Source organism: Scylla paramamosain, chromosome 37 (assembly GCF_035594125.1).
Source record: "Scylla paramamosain isolate STU-SP2022 chromosome 37, ASM3559412v1, whole genome shotgun sequence".
Lineage (NCBI taxonomy): Eukaryota > Metazoa > Arthropoda > Malacostraca > Decapoda > Portunidae > Scylla > Scylla paramamosain.
In genome coordinates, this window is record NC_087187.1 from 3,417,501 (window position 1) to 3,440,000 (window position 22,500).

The 22,500-nt window shown below is 42.7% G+C and overlaps 3 protein-coding genes and 1 long non-coding RNA gene across 7 annotated transcripts in view; 2 read left to right on the forward strand and 2 right to left on the reverse strand.

Moving 5' to 3' along the window:
* Positions 1–1,624, forward strand: part of LOC135091380 (uncharacterized) — a 4,937-nt gene extending 3,313 nt beyond the window's left edge. The window contains exon 2 of the long non-coding RNA XR_010262484.1: positions 1,191–1,624. This is a non-coding gene — a long non-coding RNA (uncharacterized LOC135091380). The remainder of the gene's footprint in view (positions 1–1,190) is intronic.
* LOC135091377 (uncharacterized) overlaps positions 1–9,307 on the reverse strand; it is a 19,306-nt gene extending 9,999 nt beyond the window's left edge. Inside the window, exon 1 of one of the 2 annotated variants that reach the window (XM_063988982.1) lies at positions 9,119–9,307. The gene's annotated coding sequence lies outside the window, so the exon portion shown is untranslated. Of the gene's footprint in view, positions 1–7,409; positions 7,550–9,118 lie in introns of those variants that run through there. The other variant, XM_063988981.1, reaches the window with a different exon arrangement.
* On the forward strand, positions 1,978–14,659 carry LOC135091375 (carbohydrate sulfotransferase 11-like). Of its 2 annotated transcripts, XM_063988976.1 has the most exons (5): positions 1,978–4,211; positions 7,432–7,706; positions 8,258–8,392; positions 9,667–10,003; positions 13,963–14,659. In XM_063988976.1, the coding sequence occupies exons 1-5, from the start codon at positions 4,103–4,105 to the stop codon at positions 14,034–14,036; spliced, it is 930 nt and encodes a 309-aa protein (XP_063845046.1). In that variant the 5' UTR covers positions 1,978–4,102; the 3' UTR covers positions 14,037–14,659. The 2 variants fall into 2 exon arrangements, with proteins under 2 accessions (XP_063845046.1, XP_063845045.1); XM_063988975.1 differs by lacking the exon at positions 13,963–14,659 and having other exon boundaries at positions 1,980–4,211; positions 9,667–10,284.
* A 481-nt stretch (positions 14,660–15,140) lies between these two features.
* Positions 15,141–22,500, reverse strand: part of LOC135091376 (carbohydrate sulfotransferase 11-like) — a 16,416-nt gene continuing 9,056 nt past the window's right edge. Inside the window, exons 1-6 of one of the 2 annotated variants that reach the window (XM_063988977.1) lie at positions 22,056–22,500; positions 21,029–21,180; positions 20,243–20,439; positions 18,117–18,245; positions 17,466–17,776; positions 15,141–16,801 (exon numbers count right to left, since the gene is read on the reverse strand). The exon at positions 22,056–22,500 is cut by the window's right edge and continues 432 nt beyond it. In XM_063988977.1, the coding sequence (XP_063845047.1) occupies positions 16,573–16,801; positions 17,466–17,776; positions 18,117–18,245; positions 20,243–20,439; positions 21,029–21,180; positions 22,056–22,069 (1,032 nt within the window). In that variant the 5' untranslated portion in view covers positions 22,070–22,500 and the 3' untranslated portion in view covers positions 15,141–16,572. The remainder of the gene's footprint in view (positions 16,802–17,465; positions 17,777–18,116; positions 18,246–20,242; positions 20,440–21,028; positions 21,181–22,055) is intronic. The other variant, XM_063988978.1, reaches the window with a different exon arrangement.

Below are 22,500 nucleotides of genomic sequence, written 5' to 3' on the forward strand. Positions count from 1 at the left end.
GAGAGAGAGAGAGAGAGAGAGAGAGAGAGAGAGAGAGAGAGAGAGAGAGAGAGAGAGAGAGAGAGAGAGAGAGAGAGAAAGGGCAAACACTCCTCCCCTTCATTAATTATTCGTTCGGTCACTTCAGCTAAACTCTCACACATTCACTTCCTGTATCTGATTAATCATAACATTGATGAAGAACACTGGAACACTAATTAAGAACACTGGTACACTGATGAAAAACACTGTAACATTGATTAAGGGCACTGGAACATCCGCCCCTCTGTTCTCAAACTCCTTAGCGTCCTTTTTCGTCTATACTTCTTTCAAAAGGCTCTTGTGGTAGTGTCTGGGGGAGTTTTCAAGGCTATTTTCCTGGTTTTTAAAGGTATTTTTTTTTATGGTATTAAGGTTTTCGTGTTTTTTTTAAGTGTTTATTTGAATTTTAAGGGTGTTTTTGTGGTATTCAAGGGTGTTTTTTATTATTCTAGTGATTGGGTCAAGAAGTATTTGGCACATTCAGCGATATAATGGAAAGTATTGTCGTTTTCAAGAGAATTTTATTGATTCCAGTGATAGTTTAATAAGGATTCCGTATCTCTAACAAGGTGTCCATGGACGTTATGGTGGTTGTCCAAGTGTTTTCATGATTCTGGTGATAGCATAATGATTCTGCATCTTTAGTAAGGACTAGTGAATGTTATTTTTATTTATTTATTTTTTTTTATTCATTTTATTTATTTATTTATTTTTTCAAGGGTGTTCTCATGAATCTAGTGATGGTTTCAAAAGGATTCTGGATTTTAACAGGGTCTAGTGCACGTTATCGGTCTTTTCAAGGATGCTTTAATGATTCTAGTGATACTTTAACAATAATCCTGTACCGTCAGTGAAAAAAAAAACACCTTTGGAAACGTAACTATTAATTTCCGTGGCCTTTGAAAAACAGCCCTTATAACCAAACAAAGGATTTCAGAATATGGACTTAGGTCTCGCGTCATTCTTAATTCATTATTTTGACATCGTACACGCAGCACCATTTACATCGTACACACACACACACACACACACACACACACACTACGAGTCACGACTTCCGCAGACGAAAAATAATAATAAGAATAAGAAACGCAACAAAACAGAATCGCATCACAACAGCGCGCTTTTATATATTTCGTATACATATATTTCCCGTTTTCTTTTCACAGAGACGCGGGGAGACTAAATTGAAAAGCCCGCGACCTCGACCTCGGCTGAAGAAAAAACGGAAGGACGGAAGGAAGAAAGACGGAAAAGAGGAAGGAAGGCGCCGCAGGGAAGAGAGGAAGAGGAGGAAGAAGAGGAGGAAGAAGAGGAGGATGGGTTGAGGCGAGGTGCAGCTGACCGTGGGATCCAGAGAGAGAGAAAGAGAGAGAGAAAGAGAGAGAGAGAGGGAAGGTGGAAGCCTCACAGCGCACTCTGGTGGTGATGCTTCGCCGCTCTCGCATTCCCGGCCCCATCCCGCTCCTCCACGGTGGCCATCCGTATCTCGGCTGACCGCCCCCCATCCCCCAGCGCCTCCATGCCTTGCCCTCATTGCTGTGACTCCCCCGCCCCTGCCCCTCTGCGCTACACAGCCTCAGAAATTAATGTTTAAGTGATAGTTTTTTTATTCTTTTTTTTTCTTTTTTCCTTTTCGTTTCTTTCGTTTTCTTTTTTTCTTTATTCTCTCTCTCTTTTAATTTATCTTTTCCTTCTCTCTCTCTCTTTCTCTCTCATTTTTTTCCACCTTTCTCTTCTCTCTCACTTCCTGTTCTCTTTTTTTATACCTCTCTATTCTGTCTCTCTTTCTTCCTCTTCCCTCGTATCATTTTCTGTATCCCTTTCTCCTCTTCTTATTCTTATTCTTTGTTCTTTTCTAATCTCTTATCTCTCTCTCTCTTTTTTCTTTTTCCGTTTCTATTGTCCTTTGCTTAATTTCTTCTATTTGTTTCTCTTCTTGTCTCTCCTTCCTGATCTTCCTAACCTGTTTTTTTTTTCGTTTCTTCTTTCTTCTCTCTCTTGTCTTCACTCCATTTTTTTTAATCAATCTCATTCCCTTATCTCTCTTTCTCTTTCTTTCTCTCTCCCTCTCTGTTTCTTTCTCGTCTCTTCCTCCATAATTTACTTGCCTCTCTTATTTACTGTTTTGGTTCCTTGTTTTTCATCTTGTCTTTTCATTCCCTTTATTTCAATTTTGCGTCTTATCCACCGATTTGTCTTATTTCTCTCTTCTTTCCACTGACTAATCTTTTTTCCTACTCTTTCTTCTTATTTTGTTTTGTTTCCTCGTTCATCGATTTGTTAATATTTCTTTTCATATTCTTTCCCGCATTGTTGCTTATCATAGTCCATCAGCCAATTACTTTTTTTTTCTTTTACTTATTATCATCTTCCCTTGTTTGTTTTGCTTTCATCCTGGTTCTTATTCTCGTCTCCTCTATAAGTTCCCCCTCTTTCATTGACTTATTATTATTATTCTCTTTGCGTCTTCTTGTTCCCCTCTCCCCTGTTAGCTTCCCTGGTTCCGTGCGCCGTTCAAAAGCCACAAAAGGCACTAAAAGACACATATCAGACGCTCAATACGATGAAAATTTAAGTATTACTAGACCTCTGTCCCAAACTTCCACTCCTCCAGTTTGCCCTCGCTCAGTTATTCACGAAAGGTCACTTTTATTGCCGTGTGTCGCCCGTGGTCAGGTCAGCGCGCCAAGCCACGTCAGTTAAGCCAAGCCTGTACTACCAGACCAAGCCAACCTAGCCAAGCCAAGTCAGTTAAGCCAGTCAGCGAAGTTATTTCAGTCAAGCTAGCCAAGTTAGTTAAGCCAGCCAAACTAACCAAGCCAAGCCAAGCCAGCCAAGCCAGCTAAGTCAAGCCAGTTAAACTAGTTAAGGCAATTAATTCAGCCAACTCAACTAAGCCAGCCAAGTCAGCCAAGCCAAGTCAGCCAAACCAGTCAAGCCAGCCAAGCCAGTTAAGCCAAGCCAGTTAAGCCAAGCCATTTGAGCCAAGCCGGTTAACCCAAGCCATTTGAGCCAAGCCAATTAAGCCAAGCCAGTTAAGCCAAGCCAGTTGAGCCAAGCCAGTTAAGCCAAGCCGGTTAAGCCAAACTAGTTGAGCCAAGCCGGTTAAGCCAAGCCAGTTAAGCCAAGCCGGCTAAGCCAAGCCAGTTAAGCCGAGCCAGTTAAGCCAAGCCAGTTGAGCCAAGCCGGTTAAGCCAAGCCAGCCAAGTCGGAGAATCGATCTTGGAAGAAAACGTGAATTTAAAGATTTATCAGAAGAAAGACAGAAAAGAAAACGTAGAACTTAAAAAAGAAATAAAAAAAAGTAGAGAAAAATACCCAAGAAAAATCTACGCATTTCAAAATCCGTCTCAAAGAAAACGTGAGTATCGAAAGTTTGTCAGAGAGGAACACGGAGAATTACAGCTGAATCTCGTCTGCCGCGTGTGTCATAAATAGCCTCGTATTTTGAGTAACCCCGTGTATTAACCTGACACTGAGACTTCCCGCTGGTCAGGTCACTCCCTCGCCACTTCAGCCACTCCTCTCACCTCTCACAATCCCCTTCCTTCTCTTTACCTTCTTAAACTATTCTTTCTCTCTCTCTTCCCCCCAGTTCCCCCTAAACCCTTTCTTCCCCTCACCAGTCGCAATTCCATTCCCTCTCTTTACCTTCTTAGACTTCTCCTCTTTCCCTTCACCTCTCAGATTCCCTTCCCTTTCTCCCACTCTCCCTTAGCTTCTCACTCTCACTCCCTTCCTCCCTCTCCCTCCCCTCCCATTTCCTGATTCCTCCCGTAATTCTCTCTCACTTCCCCTGTCACCCTTTCCAGCGCTTCCCTTCCCGGCTCTCCATTAATTTCCTCCCTTCCGCCGCCTCTCCCTCCTCTCCCTCCCGCCTCCCGTCACCCATAACACCTCTCCTTGTTCCTCCGTCCCTCACTCCTCCACCTGCCCGCTGATCGAAAGAGGAATAGGAGAGAGGAAACGAAAGGAGGAAGAAGCGGGAAGAGGAAATAAGGACAGTGCCAAGTGGAGGAGGAGGTGGAGGAGGTGGAGGAGGAGGACGAGGAGTAAGGACGGGTGGGCTGCGTTGGGCATGGTTCGGGAAGTGTCAGTTCGAGCCGTATTGGTGGCTCTGGCTCTACCCTCCATCGCCTGCTACCTCCTGTTGGTGCAGTCTGCGGGGCCGCGTGTCTCTGAGGAAGGTAAGACAACCATCGCCTCTGTTTTCCTGTGATTGTTTCCCTTGGTAATGTGTCGGTGAAGATAACACAGTCACTGCCTCTCTTTTCCTCTCTCTCTCTTCAACTGATTGCTTTTATTTTGGTTGATAACTGTCTATGAGGAAGGAAAGATAATTAATGTCTCTGTTTTTCTCTCTAACGGTTTTACTTGTTAGTAATTTGCTTGATAACGTGTTGGTGAGGAAGGTAACACAAACACTGCCTTCATTTTCCTCTCTCTCTCTTTAACTATGCTTCTATTTTGATTGTTAGTCGTTGAGGAAGATATGATGACCACTTCTTCTGTTCTCCCCTCTGACTCTTCTTTACTGCTACAGATACTAAGTTTGTTGCCATTTTCAGTGATAACATGGGCCTTTGTGGTCTTTGAATGAGTCATATCTCTTCTATAATCAGCCCAGTCCTTGTGTGTCGGGTATTTTCGGCACTTCAGGTCCTATCTCAATTTTTAACAGGGTCTACTGGAGGTTACTGGGGTTTTCAAGAATGCTTTCGTGATTCTTGTGGAAGTTTAACAGGCTCTGGTGAAAGTTATTGGGGTTTTCAAGGGTGTTTTCATGATTCTACTGATAGTTCAACAAACTCTAGTGAAAGTTTTTGGGATTTTCAAGTCTTCCGGTGATTCAGTGCAGTAATAGTTCAACTGGCTGTACACAGTGGGAGATAATTTTTTAAAAGGTGTTTTCATAATTCCAGTGATGGATGAAGAGGTCTCAGTGGAAGTTATTCACTAGAGCCTATTAAACTGTCACTCGCAGAATCATGAAAGAATACCCTGTAAACCCCAATGATTTTTTTTTTCACTGCCTGTTAAACAAATCCATCACTACAATCACGAAGACACCCTTGAGAATCCCAATAACTTTTACAACATAGAACCTGTTAGATTATCACTACAATCATGAAAACACCTCTGAAAAACCCAATAACTCCCAGTAAAACCAGCTAAATGCCAAACACTCACTAAAACCACGAAAAAACCCTTAAAAACCGCTACAACTCTCAACAGAACCTGCTAACCACTCACTAGGACCACGAAAACACCCTTAAAAACCCGCAATAAGTTCCTGTTAGAAGTAGCTGAGAGAGAAGGCGCCAGAACGTTTGAAAAAATACGTCCGCCTTTCCCGCGTGTGTGTGTGTGTGTGTGTGTGGCGGCGGGGCAGGGGTGCGGGTTGGCTTCGGGGCCTAACGCGCGTCCATAAAAAGGAGCCACTAATGTCATTCTTATGGAAAAAAGACATCGGAGCCAATCGTTTCCTCGTGATTTGTGGCGGCCGATTAGGGACGAGGGGAAAAAATGAGCGGGAGATTTATTGTTACCCAGAAGGGAAAAAAAAAAAAAAAGAAAAGAGAACGAGAGAAAAAAAATGGGAACTGCTTCGTTTATATATTTTTTTATATATATAATCGTGGTTTCTTTTAAAATATACAGTCTTTTTTTTATAAAGTATAGCGATTCCTTTAAAAGTATCTTAGTGACTTAAATATTTTCCTTTAAAAACATATATATATTCCTGATTAATTTAAAACTACGCATTCCTTTTAAAAATATAGCTTAGTGATTCCTTTGAGATATATTCTTTAAAATCATATATTCCTGATTCCTTTAAAACTACGCATTCCTTTTAAAATATAGCTTAGTCATTCCTTTAAAAATATATTCCTTTTTATTCGTGATTCCTTTAAAAATACAAGTTCCTGATTCCTTTAAAAATGTATATTCGTAATTCCTTCAAAACATTCATGATTCCTTTAAAAAATACAAGTTCCTGATTCCTTTAAAAATGTATATTCGTAATTCCTTCAAAACATTCGCGATTCCTTTAAAAAAAAATACATGTTCGTGATTGCGAGGAAATACACACAATACAGGCTAAAAATAGAGAGAAGAAATGTAAATCCTTCGTCTTAAAAAACACGCACTCCAGTTTGTATGAGAAAAACACGCGACAAAAATAATGTTAAGAAAAAAGACGCAGTGCAAAAAAACAGACGATCCAGAGAAAGAGAGAGAGAGAGAGAGAGAGAGAGAGAGAGAGAGAGAGAGAGAGAGAGAGAGAGAGAGAGAGAGAGAGAGAGAGAGAGAATATAAGCCCATGAATGAAAAAAAAGCTAAACAAAATTGAATAAATAAATAAAACGTAAAAAAAAAGAACCAATGAATAAAAAAAATGAACGTATAAAAGAACAAAATAAGGCCAAAAACAAACAAACAAACAAACAAACAAACAAACAGAAGAGAAAGAATGGGATTTCTCCATAACACAGCAAAAAATATACAGCAATTTTCAGAACCAGTGCGGAAAAAAAAAAAATATTGGTGAACACGATGGAACTAAAAAGCCGCGGAGTGTGGTGACTACATTTCCTGCCTCTGGGGGGGGGGGAGGAGGAGGAGGAAGAGGAAGAGGAAGAGGAGGAGGGAAAGGGGGTCGGCGTTGTGTTGAGTCTGGGAAAGGAATACCAGGAGGAGGAAGAGGAAGAGGAGGAGGAGGGTGTCTGGACGAACGCCAGGTGCTGAGTGGCGCTGCTGGTGGTGGTGGTGGTGGTGATGATGATAGTGTTAAAGGTAATGATAGCAACTACGATAACGGTGATGGTGGTGGTGGTGGTGGTGGCTGAGCTTGTGGTTTTATAAGGCTTTTTTTTTAGGTGATGGTGACGGTGGTGGTGAAAGAGGTGCAGGCGGTGATGGTGATGATGGTGGTGATGATAACGGTGAGGGTTTGCCATTACTGTAACTGTAGTGGTGGTGGTGGTGGTGGTGGTGGTGGTTGTCAGTAGATTTTGAGATGGTAGTGATGAATTAAAAATGAACAAATGAACAGATACAGAGAAAAAAAAAAAATACCGAACTGAATAGCAAACTTTTTCTTTCGTTTCAGGCCAGTAATAATAACGAGAAATAACAATAAATAAAACCAACACACAGCAGAACAACAAGGGAACGATTATCGAAAAAACACTTCCTTCCCAGTCATGAAGCGGCTAACAACACACACACACACACACACACACACACACACATACACAAACACACTACAACTACCAAATAAACTTCTTTTTTCCCCAGTGAAGGAAAAAACAAAGTCTTCTTCTCCTTTCCTTCCATCCTCTTCTCCATCCGTCCATCTTCTCTTTCCATCATTTTCTCACCTCATTTCCTCCTCCCCTGCAGGTTCATGGACTGACGTAGGCTCGTGCCCTTCCTGTTACAACCACGAGAATGATCCCTCAGGCATCAGCATCACCTCGTATGACCTGCCTGACGATCCGTGGTGGGCAGGTTGGGCGGAGGTTCAGAAGACCAGGCTGGCGGCACTTCGGCTAGCTTGCCTTCAGGTCCGCGGCGCTCGAGTCAAGCCGTTTTCGAAGCTCCTGTTGTTTCGAAAGTACCTCTACAATTTGCTCGTGGATGACCGGCACCGCGCTATCTATTGCTATGTTCCTAAGGTATTATTCTTTTTTGTTTTTATTTACTTGTTTGTTTATCTTTGTTCGTCTTGTCTGTTCGTGTAGTGGTGTGTTTTATAAAGGACTGAGTTTATAGTTTTGTTTTGTTCTTTGGTGTTTCGTTATTATTATTATTTTTTTTTTTGAGATGTGTGTGTGTGTGTGTGTGTGTGTGTGTGTGTGTGTGTGTGTGTGTGTGTGTAAGAATGTTTGTCTGTCTGTGTTTTTGTCTCACCGTCTGTCTGTCTGTTTTTCTGTTTCTCTCTCTCTCTCTCTCTCTCTCTCTCTCTCTCTCTCTCTCTCTCTCTCTCTCTCTCTCTCTCTCTCTCTCTCTCTCTCCATTATACGTATCCTTGAACCCACCAATCCAATACTCTAATTTATTCACTCCTACCACACACACCCATCCATCCACACACACACACACACACACACACACACGCACACACACACACACACACACACACAACTTCCCTTTCCCTCACCACATTCTAGCAAGCATTACGACACCAAAACCTAACTAACCTAACCTAACCTAACTCATCTCCCAGGTGGCGTGCACGAACTGGAAGCGGCTTATGATGATCCTTTCCGGGCGTACCAACGAGACAGACCCACTCCACATCAGCTCCCACATTCCGCACGAGGAGGGAGCGCTCACCCGCCTCTCCTCCGCAAAGTACAAGGTGAACCCACACGCTCGTTTTCCTCGTCCCTTTTTCTTTCACTCGCGTACGATAATCAATGGAGGTGTATGAAGGTCTGCTGGTGGGAAGTGGATGGTAACGAATTGCTTATGTGCGTGATGTATGGATGGGATGAACTAGAATTTGGTATCGAGTACTGACTGACTGACTGACTCTCTCTCTCTCTCTCTCTCTCTCTCTCTCTCTCTCTCTCTCTCTCTCTCTCTCTCTCTCTCTCTCGTTTGAATTGAATTGAATCGGATTGCAATGTCCAGAGCTTCGGTAAAAAGTATGTATTGTGTCCTTAATGTAGTAAGCCTTGTATTGATTGCACGGCGACTACATTATACAGCATACAGTAGCTTAGGCAGAGAGAGAGAGAGAGAGAGAGAGAGAGAGAGAGAGAGAGAGAGAGAGAGAGAGAGAGAGAGAGAGAGAGAGAGAGAGAGACAAATCCTGAATTCCTCAATGAACCTTTAATTCTGCGGGTATCTTTGTGTTGCTATTAATATATACAAGCAGCAATAGTTAATACAGTAATGTATTAATAAAATGATAAGTATTGCCTATAAATGTCAACAAAACATGGTGGGGGAAGTCTGAGAGAAGATATAACATTTTCGTCATTATCTTAACTATTTCCTCCTATCCATATCTAATTCCATGCCCCAGATAACAGTGATAAGCTGCTCTGTAAGAAACAAACAAAACATATGAGAAACGTACCGAGTAGGGAGAAAAATGTCAAATATTAGGAACGCCAGCACGTCACACACTACCAAAACACTGACCGGCTGCCGCTACTCCGCCCACCGTTGCTGCGCCGTGTACCGCTGTTTGATGTAAATAATAATTGTTCTATTTGTTTATTTGTGACAGGAAATGAAGACTAATGAATCTTCTTTTTTTTATTTTACTTCTTCAGTATTTAGTTTACTGGTTTTTTTTTTGTGGTATATGTAGACTCTCTCTCTCTCTCTCTCTCTCTCTCTCTCTCTCTCTCTCTCTCTCTCTCTCTCTCTCTCTCTCTCTCTCTCTCTCTCTCTCTTCATGTAATTTCTTTGTTTACTTTTTTCCCTTTTGTTATTGTGTTATAATTTTCACAAATACCACCATTTCTATTTCCCAATGCCCATTTCTTAACTTACTTCAGTCACCCTCAAGCATAAATTATTGACTTACACAATTTTTTCATTTTCTTTTCTTTCCCTCTTATGACCTCAGACTTGACACATGGCACTCACCCTCCGTCCTTATCCCTCTCTCCTCTCCAGACCTCGGTGCTGAGTTACAAGCTCCGCACCTACACCAAGTTCCTCTTCGTGCGCCACCCCATGGAGCGCCTCGTCTCCGCCTTCAGGAACAAGCTGGCCAGCAACTCCTCCTCCGCCACAGACTTCAGGCGCAGGTTCGGGGCGACCATTCTCAAGGTGCGGCGAGGAGTGGGCGCATTCAGGAACATCTCCAAGGCTGACAAGGGGCTGACCTTTGCCGAGTTCGTGTATTACTTGATCGAGAGGAGCTACACGGGCGGCCTGCAGAGTCTGAACGAGCACTGGGCGCCATACTTCGATCTCTGCCACCCGTGCACCATCAGATACGATAATATTGGTAAGTATGAGACTCTGGAGGAGGACGCGGAGTTTATTCTAAGGAAGATCGGCGCGCGGCCCGACCTCCACTTTCCTCCGATCGTTAACTCGCGGACAGCCTCCCTCGTGGATGAATACCTGGCGTCCCTCACCCCGGACATGAGCAGAAAGCTGTATGAGTTGTACGAGCCAGATTTCACATTGTTTCAGTACGAGCCGTGAGTATCTGGCGGATCGGCGTGGTGCTGGCTGCTGTCAGTGGAGCGGCGCTAAGTTTTCGTATTTCTTTGAGTTTCTTTTCGCGTTCCAAGCATTGTTTTGAAGACATGCTTAGGTTGGGATTGCAGCAAGATGCAAAATTCTCAGGTAGACCATAAATGATACAATAGTCATGCCAATATGCACGTTTATAGAACGTAATTTTCTTCAGTCGTGTTGTGTTTGGACGGAAGCTTTTATTCTCCATTCTGAGGCGGAGAGCGTCCACAGCCTCGCCCTGAAGCGCCAGGCGAGTATATAGGACACTTAGCGAGGAGCACTAGGCGCACTTCATACTCAAAGCAACATAGACCTCAGCAATGAGCAATAAGTAGAATAACCTAGACACTGGAAGGCGGCTGTGGGGACCATCAGAGTCGGTCCATCCACACAAGTCGCTTGGTAGTCGAGAGTTGCCAGAGACTTGTATTTTAGTGATGCAGATTAGCCTGTCCAGCACGGGGCTCGCTCAAGCTTTGCCTGCTGGTGGAGGCCGCTGGCAGGCGTAGCAAATATCAATGTAGAGTTAACGTGTGACAGACTGTGCACTGAGGCGATGATCATGTCGATATCTTTCTCTGTAATCTTATTGGACACCGTTACGTCTGCCGAGTATTGTTGTAAAAGATGGTATTACTATATGACAAAGTACTACGTTAATCATTGGCTGTGAGTACGATTCATGAACATGCACACTCGCTGTGGATAACTCGATGAAGATGTTGACGTCTTCATCAAATCCATGCAAGGAAAATGAAGCGAAGAGTGCATTTCTCAACGTAAAAGATCTATGCATATCAGTCTATCCGCCTGTTGCCAGTCTCACTTCCTTCTTGACTTAGGTAGGTAGGTAGTTAACATAAGCTTACATATCACACGGAGAGAAAGCCAGTAGACCAGCTGGTAGTGGATAGGAAGCAGAAGGGGGAGAAGGAGGGCAGTGGATAGGACTTACAGGAGCGGAGGTAGTGTATGTTGGGGCCACGGGGGAATGGAAAAGTGCTGCATGGCTTGCTGGAAATAACAGTACAGGGCTGAAACTGATTCTACTAACCTCTCAGTGTCGGATACCAGGTTGTATGGAAGTACTCATCTGTTTCAGTCGTTAGGATCAAAGAGATTGTGCCGAGGAGTCTGTGGCAGATGGGAAACTGTTGTCATTGTACCGTGGTTTTTTATTTGAAAAATATTCTCACTTCCGAAAATATTCTCACTTCCATACCACCCTCCGAGGTCAGAGAAAACCATGGAGGGAGGGACAGCAAATCAGGACGACGCTACATTACGGTGACTGTGTCCTGCAGGAGCTGGTGAGCACAGGGTGGTGGTTCCACGTGGGTGTTAGGACAGGGGGCACAGCAGTATGATCTTGCCTCGATAACTGCAGGAACCGGAAAGCGAGCGTGGAACTGCGGAAAGTCGAGGCGTCATGTCTCTTCCTCCTGCTCTTCCTGTGGACAGCATGACGTGGCGTCGCCCTGACTGGCTGTCCCTCCCTCCATGGTTTTCTTTGCTTGTCTTCCCTTTTCTTTTCCGCTATTTTACCAATCCCTAACGGTCATCGCTCGGTTTCCATTAAGATATCACCAATAATCCATTCTTGGATTGACTCTGAGCATAGACTCTCACTAGTCTGGTTAACTGCACGCAATTTAAATAGGAGAGTGGTTTGAAAGTGCAAAAAAATTTCGGGATTAATAAAAAAAAAAAAAGATATTTCAAAGTAAAACCGCGGTACCTCATTAAGAGACTGTATGTGCCAGTTAGAAGAGTCGAAATGTGGCCGTTGGGACACAATATGGCAGTTAGGAGAGTGTATTTGGCAGTTGAGATACTATGTAGCAGTTAGGGAAATGTATGTGGGAGGTGGGAGACTATGTGGCGGTTAGGAAAGTATATTTGGCAGTTGGGAGACGGTGTGTAACAGTTAGAAACGAAATAACATGGAGGTCAGTAAAACCAGCCTCTAGCCAGTACATTCACCCCCAGGGCCCCCTAGTGCCTCGCCCGTGTAAGACAGGAGGGGCTGCACCGCTTCCATTTTAGATTCTCGTAGTGGTGAGTAGTCATACCAAGGTCAGGTGATCTCAAATTTCTATTCAGCTCGTCGCCATCCACGTCCACTCTCATCCATGGATTTGCCTCAACGTACGTACACTTCTTAACACACCTCCGACCGTTGGGTGCTTGTTGTTGATGTGATGTTTGTTACTGCACGGTTGAATATTCCTTACGTGGCCGTAGCCAAGCAGAGAGGGAAGGAATGGGAAGTTATTGGTGAAGGCTAGATTCTACGATACTGATTAATGTTTTTTTTTTTTTTTTTTTCTATGAGGAGAGAAGCTTAAGGTTGTCGATAGCCCAGGTTACCTCCCCAGATGCTGTTTTCTTCATAACTTCGCTATCAGATGCAACGTTACAAACATAAATTCGGCTGTTATTTAAAAAAAGAGTAACCCCTCCCATGTTGTTATCCTTCATTGTAAATAGTAATGTAGTTGGCTTGCGTCACGTTTTCTGTTACTGTTGGCTAGCGGTGACGTCCTGGCAGGAGTCACCCCCGTCACGCTGCCGCTAATAACTATGATTAAGCGAGGGGCCTCATCACCCCCCAAACAAGCCCTATATATTATGAGACCCGACTGTGATAACTGTGTGCTCATGAATACTGTAAACTGTGGTGTTGTGAAGTGTCATGTTACTTATACAGTACGTACATTAAAGTCAAAAGAGTGATGACCTCAGTGGCGGCGGTGGTGTGTGTGTGTGTGTGTGTGTGTGTGGAAGCGCCTGGTGGTAGTGGGAGGAACACACTGTACTGATGTGGATGTGATTCTGTTTAACTGTACAATGATGAGATCGGATACTGCATCTTTTTCTTAAACTCAATTTTTTATTTTCTTTCCACTCACACAGAGAACATTTTTCAGCTGTAGTAAAAATTGCTGTCCCTGGACAAGGCTGCATGCTGTCATTTCTCAGACATGCTGTGTAATGCAGTTCAAAAGTTTTCACTATCAAAACTGTTTCCTTGACCACAAAGCAGTAATTTTAAGAATTACTAATTAAAAAAAATCCAATCTGTCATATTGATGCTTAAAGTTATATGTCCAAAAAGTACACAAAATGCAAATAGTAAGAAATGAACTAGAACTAAGTAAACCCAAATCAGGTATCATACAAAAAAAGACTAGACAATAAATGTAGGTGCAAATATGGTAATGGATAGGGCGTTGGCTAGAAGACACATTAAACGAAAGGATGAACTTGTATCTTCATTATTGCTTTCATTTGTTCATTAATGAATTGTTGTTTCCAAACTAAAATAATCGATGTGGACGTGGTCAGATTCATTGCCATGCAGTGTTGGGTCCCGTTGAAGCATCACATTTCCACATTGACATGAAATGAGCTGTCTATTTTTGGATGTCTCAGTGCTGTGTCATATGTGCATGTGTATGTGCTTGTGTGTATGTGTGTGTGTGTGCCGCCAGCTTTACAGAGGGCTTCCATTTCCAGCCCAGAGTAACCTTTCATTGAAGCTGTCACGTGTCACAAACTCGTCACTGCTGTGGTGGTGCTGCTGCTGCCCCGTGGTGGGTGCTGCTTGGCCTCATCACTGGACGGCACCTCCAGGAGACTCACTGATATGGTATGGGCCAGGCAGATCAACTATAGCCTCCAAAGAAGTCAATTTATCATACTGCCTCTTGTTGGCAGGATGTGTGGTGTGGATGACGGAGGTCTTGTGTTGGTCTTACGTTGGAAGAATCAGGTTTGCTCGGAGAGTATAAGTTTGTTAATCTTCACACCAGAGAGAGAGAAAGGTGTTTGCTGAAGAAAGGAATGGGTGTCCTCATCTGTTATTGAAAAAGACACCATGGAGAAACTTACCATGTTATCTGTTGAATGATTTGTATGCCGCAAGTAAAGAATGAAATCTTAACACATTCTGTGATGTGAAAGAATTGTCGACGTGTATGTATGACGGAAAAGGTAGAGGACAAAATCTTCTCATCTATAAAGACTATGAAGAAGTGTTGAATGATCTGTATGAGGTAAGCAGAGAATGAAATCTTTGCATATACAAGAATTACAAAGAAATGCTGGATGGTTTGTATGAGGCAGGATGCACAGAATGAAATCTTCACATAAACCAGGATTATGAAGAAAAATGCTATTGTATCCCTTGTGTTGGGTGAATCATTTGTGAGAGGGTGGAATTGCTAACCCTCACGCACACAGCACTTGCTTAGCCTAGGGTCACAAAGCTGGATTCCTTTGCAAGTAAGGTTAAGCCTAACAGCGAGGCATCTCACCTACGCCTGGTCCGCTTGCTGTTCTTGCTTCTGGCGGGCCGTCTTGAGCCTGGTCCAGGTTTTCTATATTGGAATAATAAAAGAACGCCTTGACCGCACTCACTGTTGTTCCTTTGCCCCCTGTGTCCTTGTGGTGTTGTCTGCCAAGGGGAGATATTCTGAAAAGCTTCTGTGCCACACTTCCACTACTTTCAAAAGGCTCTTGTTGAAGTTACATGGGTTTTTAAGGTTGTTTTTTGTGTTTCTACTAACAGATTAACAAGACTTCTACATTATTATCACAAGAAACAATCTCAAGAACCAGCTAATCACCTCTGTGGCTTTTGAAAATAGTGATGGTGAGAGAGTGAAGCATTCCTGAATACGGCCCAAGGTGCTGAGGTGATGAGAGATGTGATGTTATGTTGCTGTCTTTTTCTTTGCCTCCTTCCATGTAAAGGTGTGAGTAAAGATCTTAAACTACATAACTTCACAGCATGATATTCATAACAAAAAATCTTACGAGGTGATCTGAGTATATATAGAGAATAGTTTATAATCTTCACCACAAACTTAGCCAAGGTTAAAGAAAAAACACAAAAGCAAAAATTACATGTTTGTTTTGCATCTTATTCACATTCTGCCCTAGAAAAATAGGGTGAGGAACAACAGTCCTGCATAGTTTATCAATATATGAGGCCACTTGTCCCAGGAAGCTACACCAGCCATCACCGTCCTGTCTTGAGGCGGACACTTGGCATGGCAATGACCACAGGAGCACCAAGCTAGCAATGCAACCCCAGCAAGCATATCCCATTGCTGAGTCTGCCTGGTACAGTCATGGGGAAAAGCTGAGTAATATTCAGCACTCACTTCCACTTTATTTAGCGTCTCTCTTCATCCTTATTTCCTCTGATCTGTTGTCTTTCCTAATTCCTCTTATCTGTCATGTCTTTCCTAATTCTTCTGTTGTCTTTCCCAATTCCTTTGATTTATTGTGTCTTTCTTCTTCCTCTGTTGTCTTTCCTTAATTCATCTGATTTATTGTGTCTTTCTTCTTCCTCTGTTGTCTTTCCAAATTCCTCTGATTTGTTGTCTTTCTTATCCTTCTGTTTTCCCAATTCCTTTGATTTGTTGTGTCTTTCATATTCCTCTGTTGTCTTTCCTAATTCCTCTGATTTATTGTGTTTTTCTTATTCCTCTGTTGTCTTTTGTAATTCCTTTGATTTATTGTGTCTTATTCCTCTGTTTTTCTAATTCCTCTGATCTGTTATGTCTTCCCTAATTCCTCTGATCTGGCAATCTATAAATTCTCTGGTTTTCTGAAGAGATTATCAGATCAGAATCCTTAATAAACTATCACTAGAATCATGAAAACATCCTTGAAAACCCCCAAGAACATCCACTACAGCCTGTTAAAAATGCACTGCTTACCAGACACCCTGTTAAAATGCAGAGTGCTTACCAGACACCCTGTTAAAATACAGAGTCCTTACCAGACACCCTGTTAAAAATGCAGAGTGCTTATCAGACATCCTGTTAAAAATACACAGACAGACACCCTGTTAAAAATGCAGAGTGCTTACAAGACACCCTGCTAAAAATGCAGAGTGCTTATTGGACAGTCACTAAAAACAAAAAATGTCTTTCAAAACCCCCAATAACTTCCTCTACACCCTATTAAGGATGCCTGGTTTTTTTTGAGGGGAGCACATCAGACACAGGGAAAGTGAGCGTAGAATGTTACTTGACTCCTCACCACACCTGTATGTTTTTTTTTTACCCACATCTGCCTAAAAAAAGTGTTTGGTTCCAGCTTTTCACCGCTTGAGTTGTGGTGCCCCCATTACAACGCAGGGCCAAGTCATTACTCTCCATGTGTTTCATTACCTTGGTAACTCTTCAACTTGAAAAACACAAAGACTGAGAAACAAACAATAAACAAGCTTATCACACACATGGTAATCACTCATCACATATAGGGGCACTTCAACACACACGCACACAAAACAATGCTCATTTTCACTGCACCTTAAATAAAGTTCCTGAAGTGGTAGTCAAATATTTGGAAGTCGTCCTGGTAAATCTTAACCAGGTCACTCTGTTGCTGTGCAGTGAGGGAGTTGAAGTAACTCTCCACCACGGCACTGGTCTTGGACGGCACCACCTCGGGGAAGTGCAGAGATGGGGGCGCTCCGATCTGCTCCAGAATGTATTTGGAATCATCAGCCAGTGTTTCATACTTCCCAATGTAGTCGTACCTGTGAAATGCAGAGGTGTTAGAGAAGTCATCTTTATAGTGTTGTGAATACGTGAAAGAATACGTGGGAAGAACAGATACAAGGAAATCTATTGGCCTGTAACAAGGGTACATTTCTCTGTTTACTACTACAACTAGTGAACTACGTGTGGAAGATCAGGAGAGGTATGGAACAAGAGAACGTCAGGAGGAGGAAGGCCATATACTCAGACAGTACGGATTGTGGTGGTGAGTTATCAGTAAACTAGTCTTTTTAGTGAAATGGGAATGTTAAGAGGAGGGTGATCATATAGGTACTCAAAAAGGGAAGACAGTGGTGTTAGTAAATTAATCTTTTAAGTAGTGTAGGAATGTTAGGAGGGACGAAGGGCATATGCTAAGAGGAGCATCATGGTTGGAGATAGTTGGAAAGAAACTGGTGGGAAGAGGACTTGGAGACAGTGTGTGTAGGAAGACATGAGGGGGGATAAATACTGATGAAGAGATAAAAAGTAAATGATGAAGATGGGACAACACGAGCTTGACTCAATATACGTACGGTACACAGCATCTAGGTACACACACACACACATACTTCAGCCTTACTTCACACATGCACACACACACATCACTTCAAACTTACTTTACACACACACACACACACACACAGAGATACACAGACTCACTTCACATCACAGGGGTTGCACAGGGAGGACACAAGGGCCCAGTGCTCATTAAACTGCTCCTTCTTGGTGTCAATCAAGTAAGACACAAACTCTGGGAAGTGAACCCCATTGCCACTGCTCGGGATGCTTTCCGGCGACACTCCCTTGCGATACTTCTTCATGATCTTGACGCCGAACCGCTTCTTGAAGTAGGCAGAGGAGGTGTAGTTCATCTCAAACTTGTTCCTGAAGGCAGAGATGACGCGCTCGACCGGGTGACGCACAAACAGGAACTTGGTGTAGGTGAGGAGACGGTGCTGGATTTGACTAGGCTGCAGGAGTTGACAGAGGGAGTGGTGTTAAATGTAGCTCTCAAAAAACCTGGGTAATTTCTGATCTTTCCATGTTTAATCTCAGAGGAAAATCTAAAGTAAAATGGAATGGTATTGAAACTTTTTTTTTTTTTTTTATGTTTTCAGTCTTGGTGAAATGTGAGGGAATCGTATCCAATGTAGCTTTCCAATGACATTTTTTTTTTATCTTTCTGTTTAATCTAAAAAGAAAGAAAATACATACACCAAAATGTTTCAGAATACAGACCTCTCTCTCTCTCTCTCTCTCTCTCTCTCTCTCTCTCTCTCTCTCTCTCTCTCTCTCTCTTGCATCACCCACCTTCAAATCACTTAGCTTGATAAACACGTGCTTTCGATGCACACTGTCTGCTGGGATAAGCTTTGGGTCTGTCTGATTGGAGGCACCACTCAGAATCAACATCACTCGCTTCCAGTTTGTACACGCAACCTGAGAAAGTAAGAAAACTATTATTACCATTACTATTTATTTGTTAATTCATCTATGCGTGAAGGAGATTAACCATGAGGGAAAAGGCTTGAAAAAAAAGAAAAAAGGCTCTCAACTCGCTGTTTCAGAAGACTTAAGTTGGCCAGTGTAGAGCTGCAGATGTCTTGATGATCCTCTTTCAAAACAGTTTAGGTTGTAGGAAGAGGAGAAACAGAAACAGGCTGAGTTAATGAGTTTACCAGTGAAAGGGATGAAAAAGTGAAGGTACTGGTTGACTCTTGCATTTATGAGATGGACAAAATAGTGATGAAACGTGAGAGAGAGAGAGAGAGATTTAAAAAAAACACACACACAAAAACACACACACACACACACACACACACACACAAACATTTTATTTATTCATATAACTCTCTCTATTCAATCAGATAATCTGTTCTGGCAAGACGTCCAATCCTTTATTCCTTCTCTCTCTCTCTTCTCCCTTCCCAACACTACTCGATCTCTTCAGATTACGTAAGGGGTTCTATCCTTTTATTCTCTCTCTCTCTCTCTCTCTCTCTACTACTACTACTACTACTACTACTACTACTACTCTATTCAATCCCCGTAGATAATCTAAATGATCTTATCCTTTGTTTCTTCTCTTTCTCTCTCTCTTCCTATTCTATTCGATTCCCTCTGCTAACCTTGCACGTTTCTGACACACGTGGCTCAATCCTAAACCTTATTGTTCATTCTTAGGGGAATGAAGTCTCTCATTAGTGTGTCAAAAGGTTCAGGGCGAAGCGACGCGGTTACGGCCAGAATAGTGAAGAGCGCCGCGACGTGCATGCCTAACTTGTGTAACAGAACTGCAAGAAAAAGATAGAGGTGTGATATAAATGTGACACAGCAACACGTACGTATTCGGAGACCAATATTTGTACCAACATCACGTAATTATCTTGAAAGGGGAAATTAGCTTAAAAAGAAAAGAAAACGAAGGAAAACACACATAAGAAGCTTAAACTAGAACACTAAATTGAAACCCTCAAACTAGTAAACCCACCTTGACAAGGGAAACTAGCTTGATAACAGAAAGGAAGGAAAAAAAAAGAAAGAAAGCGCACACTTAAAGGGGAAATTAGCTTAAAAAATGGAGAAAAAGAAAGAAAACACACACCTAAAGAGAAAAAGAAAAAAAGAAAGGAAAGCACACACTTAAGAAATCTGAACAAGAACATTACATTGAAACCAGCGCAGAAAACACCAATGTAAGTACCAGCATTAAGAGGCTATTCGCTCGTATGGCCCGTGCACAGACCTTAGTGGCTAGGGGACAGAGAAGACTGGTTTTCTCGAGCGACCAACCGGCGCGGACCGGTCTTGACCTGCGCCGGTATCCAGCGTTCAAGGAAAAATGACAACGGAGTGAAAAAAAAAAAAAAAAAAAACATTAAGAAGAAAAGAAGAAGGAGGAGGTGGAGGAGGAAACGAGAAAATAGATAACGCGAAAAGAAAGAAAAACGAAAAAAAAAAAAAAAAAACCACGAAAAAAGACATTATTAACTTACCATTCAGAGAGAGAGAGAGAGAGAGAGAGAGAGAGAGAGAGAGAGAGAGAGAGAGAGAGTGTGTGTGTGTGTGTGTGTGTGTGTGTGTGTGTGTGTGTGTGTGTGTGTGTGTGTGTGTGTGTGTGTGTGTGTGTGTTACATAGAAACAGGCCACAACAGATCTTGCAGTCCTCACCCGACCTAGAACAACCGTGATAGAAGAAGAAAAGGAAAGCAAGACAGAAGGCCTCCCCACCCTCCACCCGCTCCGGTATAAGCCGTACAGGAAACAGGTCGGAAATAAATACCTTATGGCGTTAGAGAAGGAAAAACCGGAAGCAAATTTTATAGGAAAGAAAGAAAATAGATGAAATAAGGAACCTCCATTTCCTGAAGAGAGAGAGAGAGAGAGAAAGAGAGAGAGAGAGAGAGAAAAAAGGGGGGGTACTCACACCATCTTACCTTAGGCACGTAACAATATAGCACCCGATTCTTGTCGTCCACGAGGAGATTAATGAGCGTCTTGGGGTCGTAGGAGAGTCTGGCAGCGGCGTCACTTAAAGATTCGCCCCTTGTCCCCGCGCACGCCGCCTGCACCGCCTCCCGCCGCCACCTCATCTCCTTGGCCACTCCCGGCGGCTGAAGATAATCCGCAGTGCCTGACGGAGGGGGATGAAGAGCTTGTTGGCAGCTGGGGATGCTTAGGAAGGCAATTCATGTAGTGGAGTGCGTGTGGTGACTAATGGAAGAGTTGTTGTTGGGAAGGATCGTGGAGAGATGCAGGAACTGAAAATTGATAAGGATGAGTGGCGGTGGTGGTGGTACTGGAGGAGGAGGAGGAGGAGGAGGAGGAGGAGGAGGAGGAGGAGGAGGAGGAGGAGGAGGAGGAGGAGGAGGAGGATGAAGGAAGGAAGGAAGGAAGGAAGGAAAAGGAAGGAAGGAAGGAAGGAAGGAAGGAAGGAAGGAAAAGGAAGGAAAAGAAAGAAAGAGAAAGAAAGAATGATGATAAACAACAACAACAACAACAACAACAACAACAACAACAACGACGACGACGACGACGACGACGACGACGAAAAAGGCTGGAGAATGATAATAATGATACAAAAGAGAAATATCGAAATAAATACAACTGCTGCTACAACAACAACAACAACAACAACAATAACTACTACTACTACTACTACTACTACTACTACTACTACTACTACACTCCTACACATAAAACAAACGCGACACAACACTCACCAGCGGGCGTGGGCATGAGTGGCACCCTCTCCACATTAGGGGAAGGGGAGGGGTCGGAGAACCACCTGACGGAGGCGAGGCAGGTGAGCACACAGAGACCCGCCAGGCCCCACACCACCGCCCGCAGCCTGCACGCCATCACTCGAGGCGGCCTGAAGGGAGAGAGAAAGCGGGGAAGAGATAAATGAACAAATAAATGAGTAATGGGACAAGTATACAGAAAGAGGGAGAGATAAGTAGATAAATAAGTGAGTAAACATGGAAGTAGACGGAGAGGGAGGGATAAATAGACAAGTGAGTAAGATGATAAGCAAATAATTGAAGAATGTGTGTGTGTGTGTGTGTGTGTGTGTGTGTGTGTGTGTGTGTGTGTGTGTGTGTGTGTGTGTGTGTGTGTGTGTGTGAACAAGTGTAAATGATTACATGTACCTACATCATTCACACTTGTTCATACATACACACACACACACACACACACACACACACACACACACATATATATATATCGTATTACATTGGTCAACATTACATGAACAATTGTGGTGTGGGGCAATTTTTTGTCAGCGGGACGATTTTTTTCACGATTGCCTGTGATAAAATTGCTCCCGGGACGATTTTTTTTCGCCTGCGCCGATTTTTTCACAACATCGGTCACTCACTTCACTTCCCTTTTATAATCACACCTCCAAGCATCATAAGTCATGCTCTCTCTCTCTCTCTCTCTCTCTCTCTCTCTCTCTCTCTCTCTCTCTCTCTCTCTCTCTCTCTCTCTTCCTTGTTTACAGTGCGCTGAATGTCGGTTTACAAGGACATCAATTGTTTGCTTTCATCACTCTCTAACTAAACAAGGTTGGCGTGGGCGCTGAAAAAAAAAAATCAACCAACAAATAAATAAACGAGTCCTAACACACATAATAATAATAATAATAATAATAATAATAATAATAATAATAATAATGATAATGAGGAAAAAAACAATCAAAACTTTAAATAAAATAAATAAACTAATAAGTCAAACCGTACTCACTTGATGTCACTCATTTTGAAACACGTCAAGGAACTGCCTTTTTCTTCCTTTCTTTTCTTTTTTTCTTTCTTTCTCCCTCTTTGTTTCTTTTCCTTTTTTTCTCACACTTAGAGATAATAAATTTCAAAGCACTTTACGAAAAATTTCCTCCTTATTTTTTTTTTTACAATTTTTAGAGGAAAGTATGAAAATTTGCGCTTTATCCTTTCCTTTTCCTCTTTTTAACTTCTTTTGCTAATTTCGTCTTTCTGCCCAACCTCCTACACACGTAAACAAACTTAATGGTCAATGAGGTTAACAGACCCCGAGACGGTGAAACTTAAAAAGGAAAGGAAATAAAAAAGAAATGCATTGCGTGTTTTCGTGGTTCACTGTTTCAGAATCATATTTCACCCTTGTAAGATCTGCAGGCTGCTTCGGTGTAAATGCTTCACTCTTGCAAGAT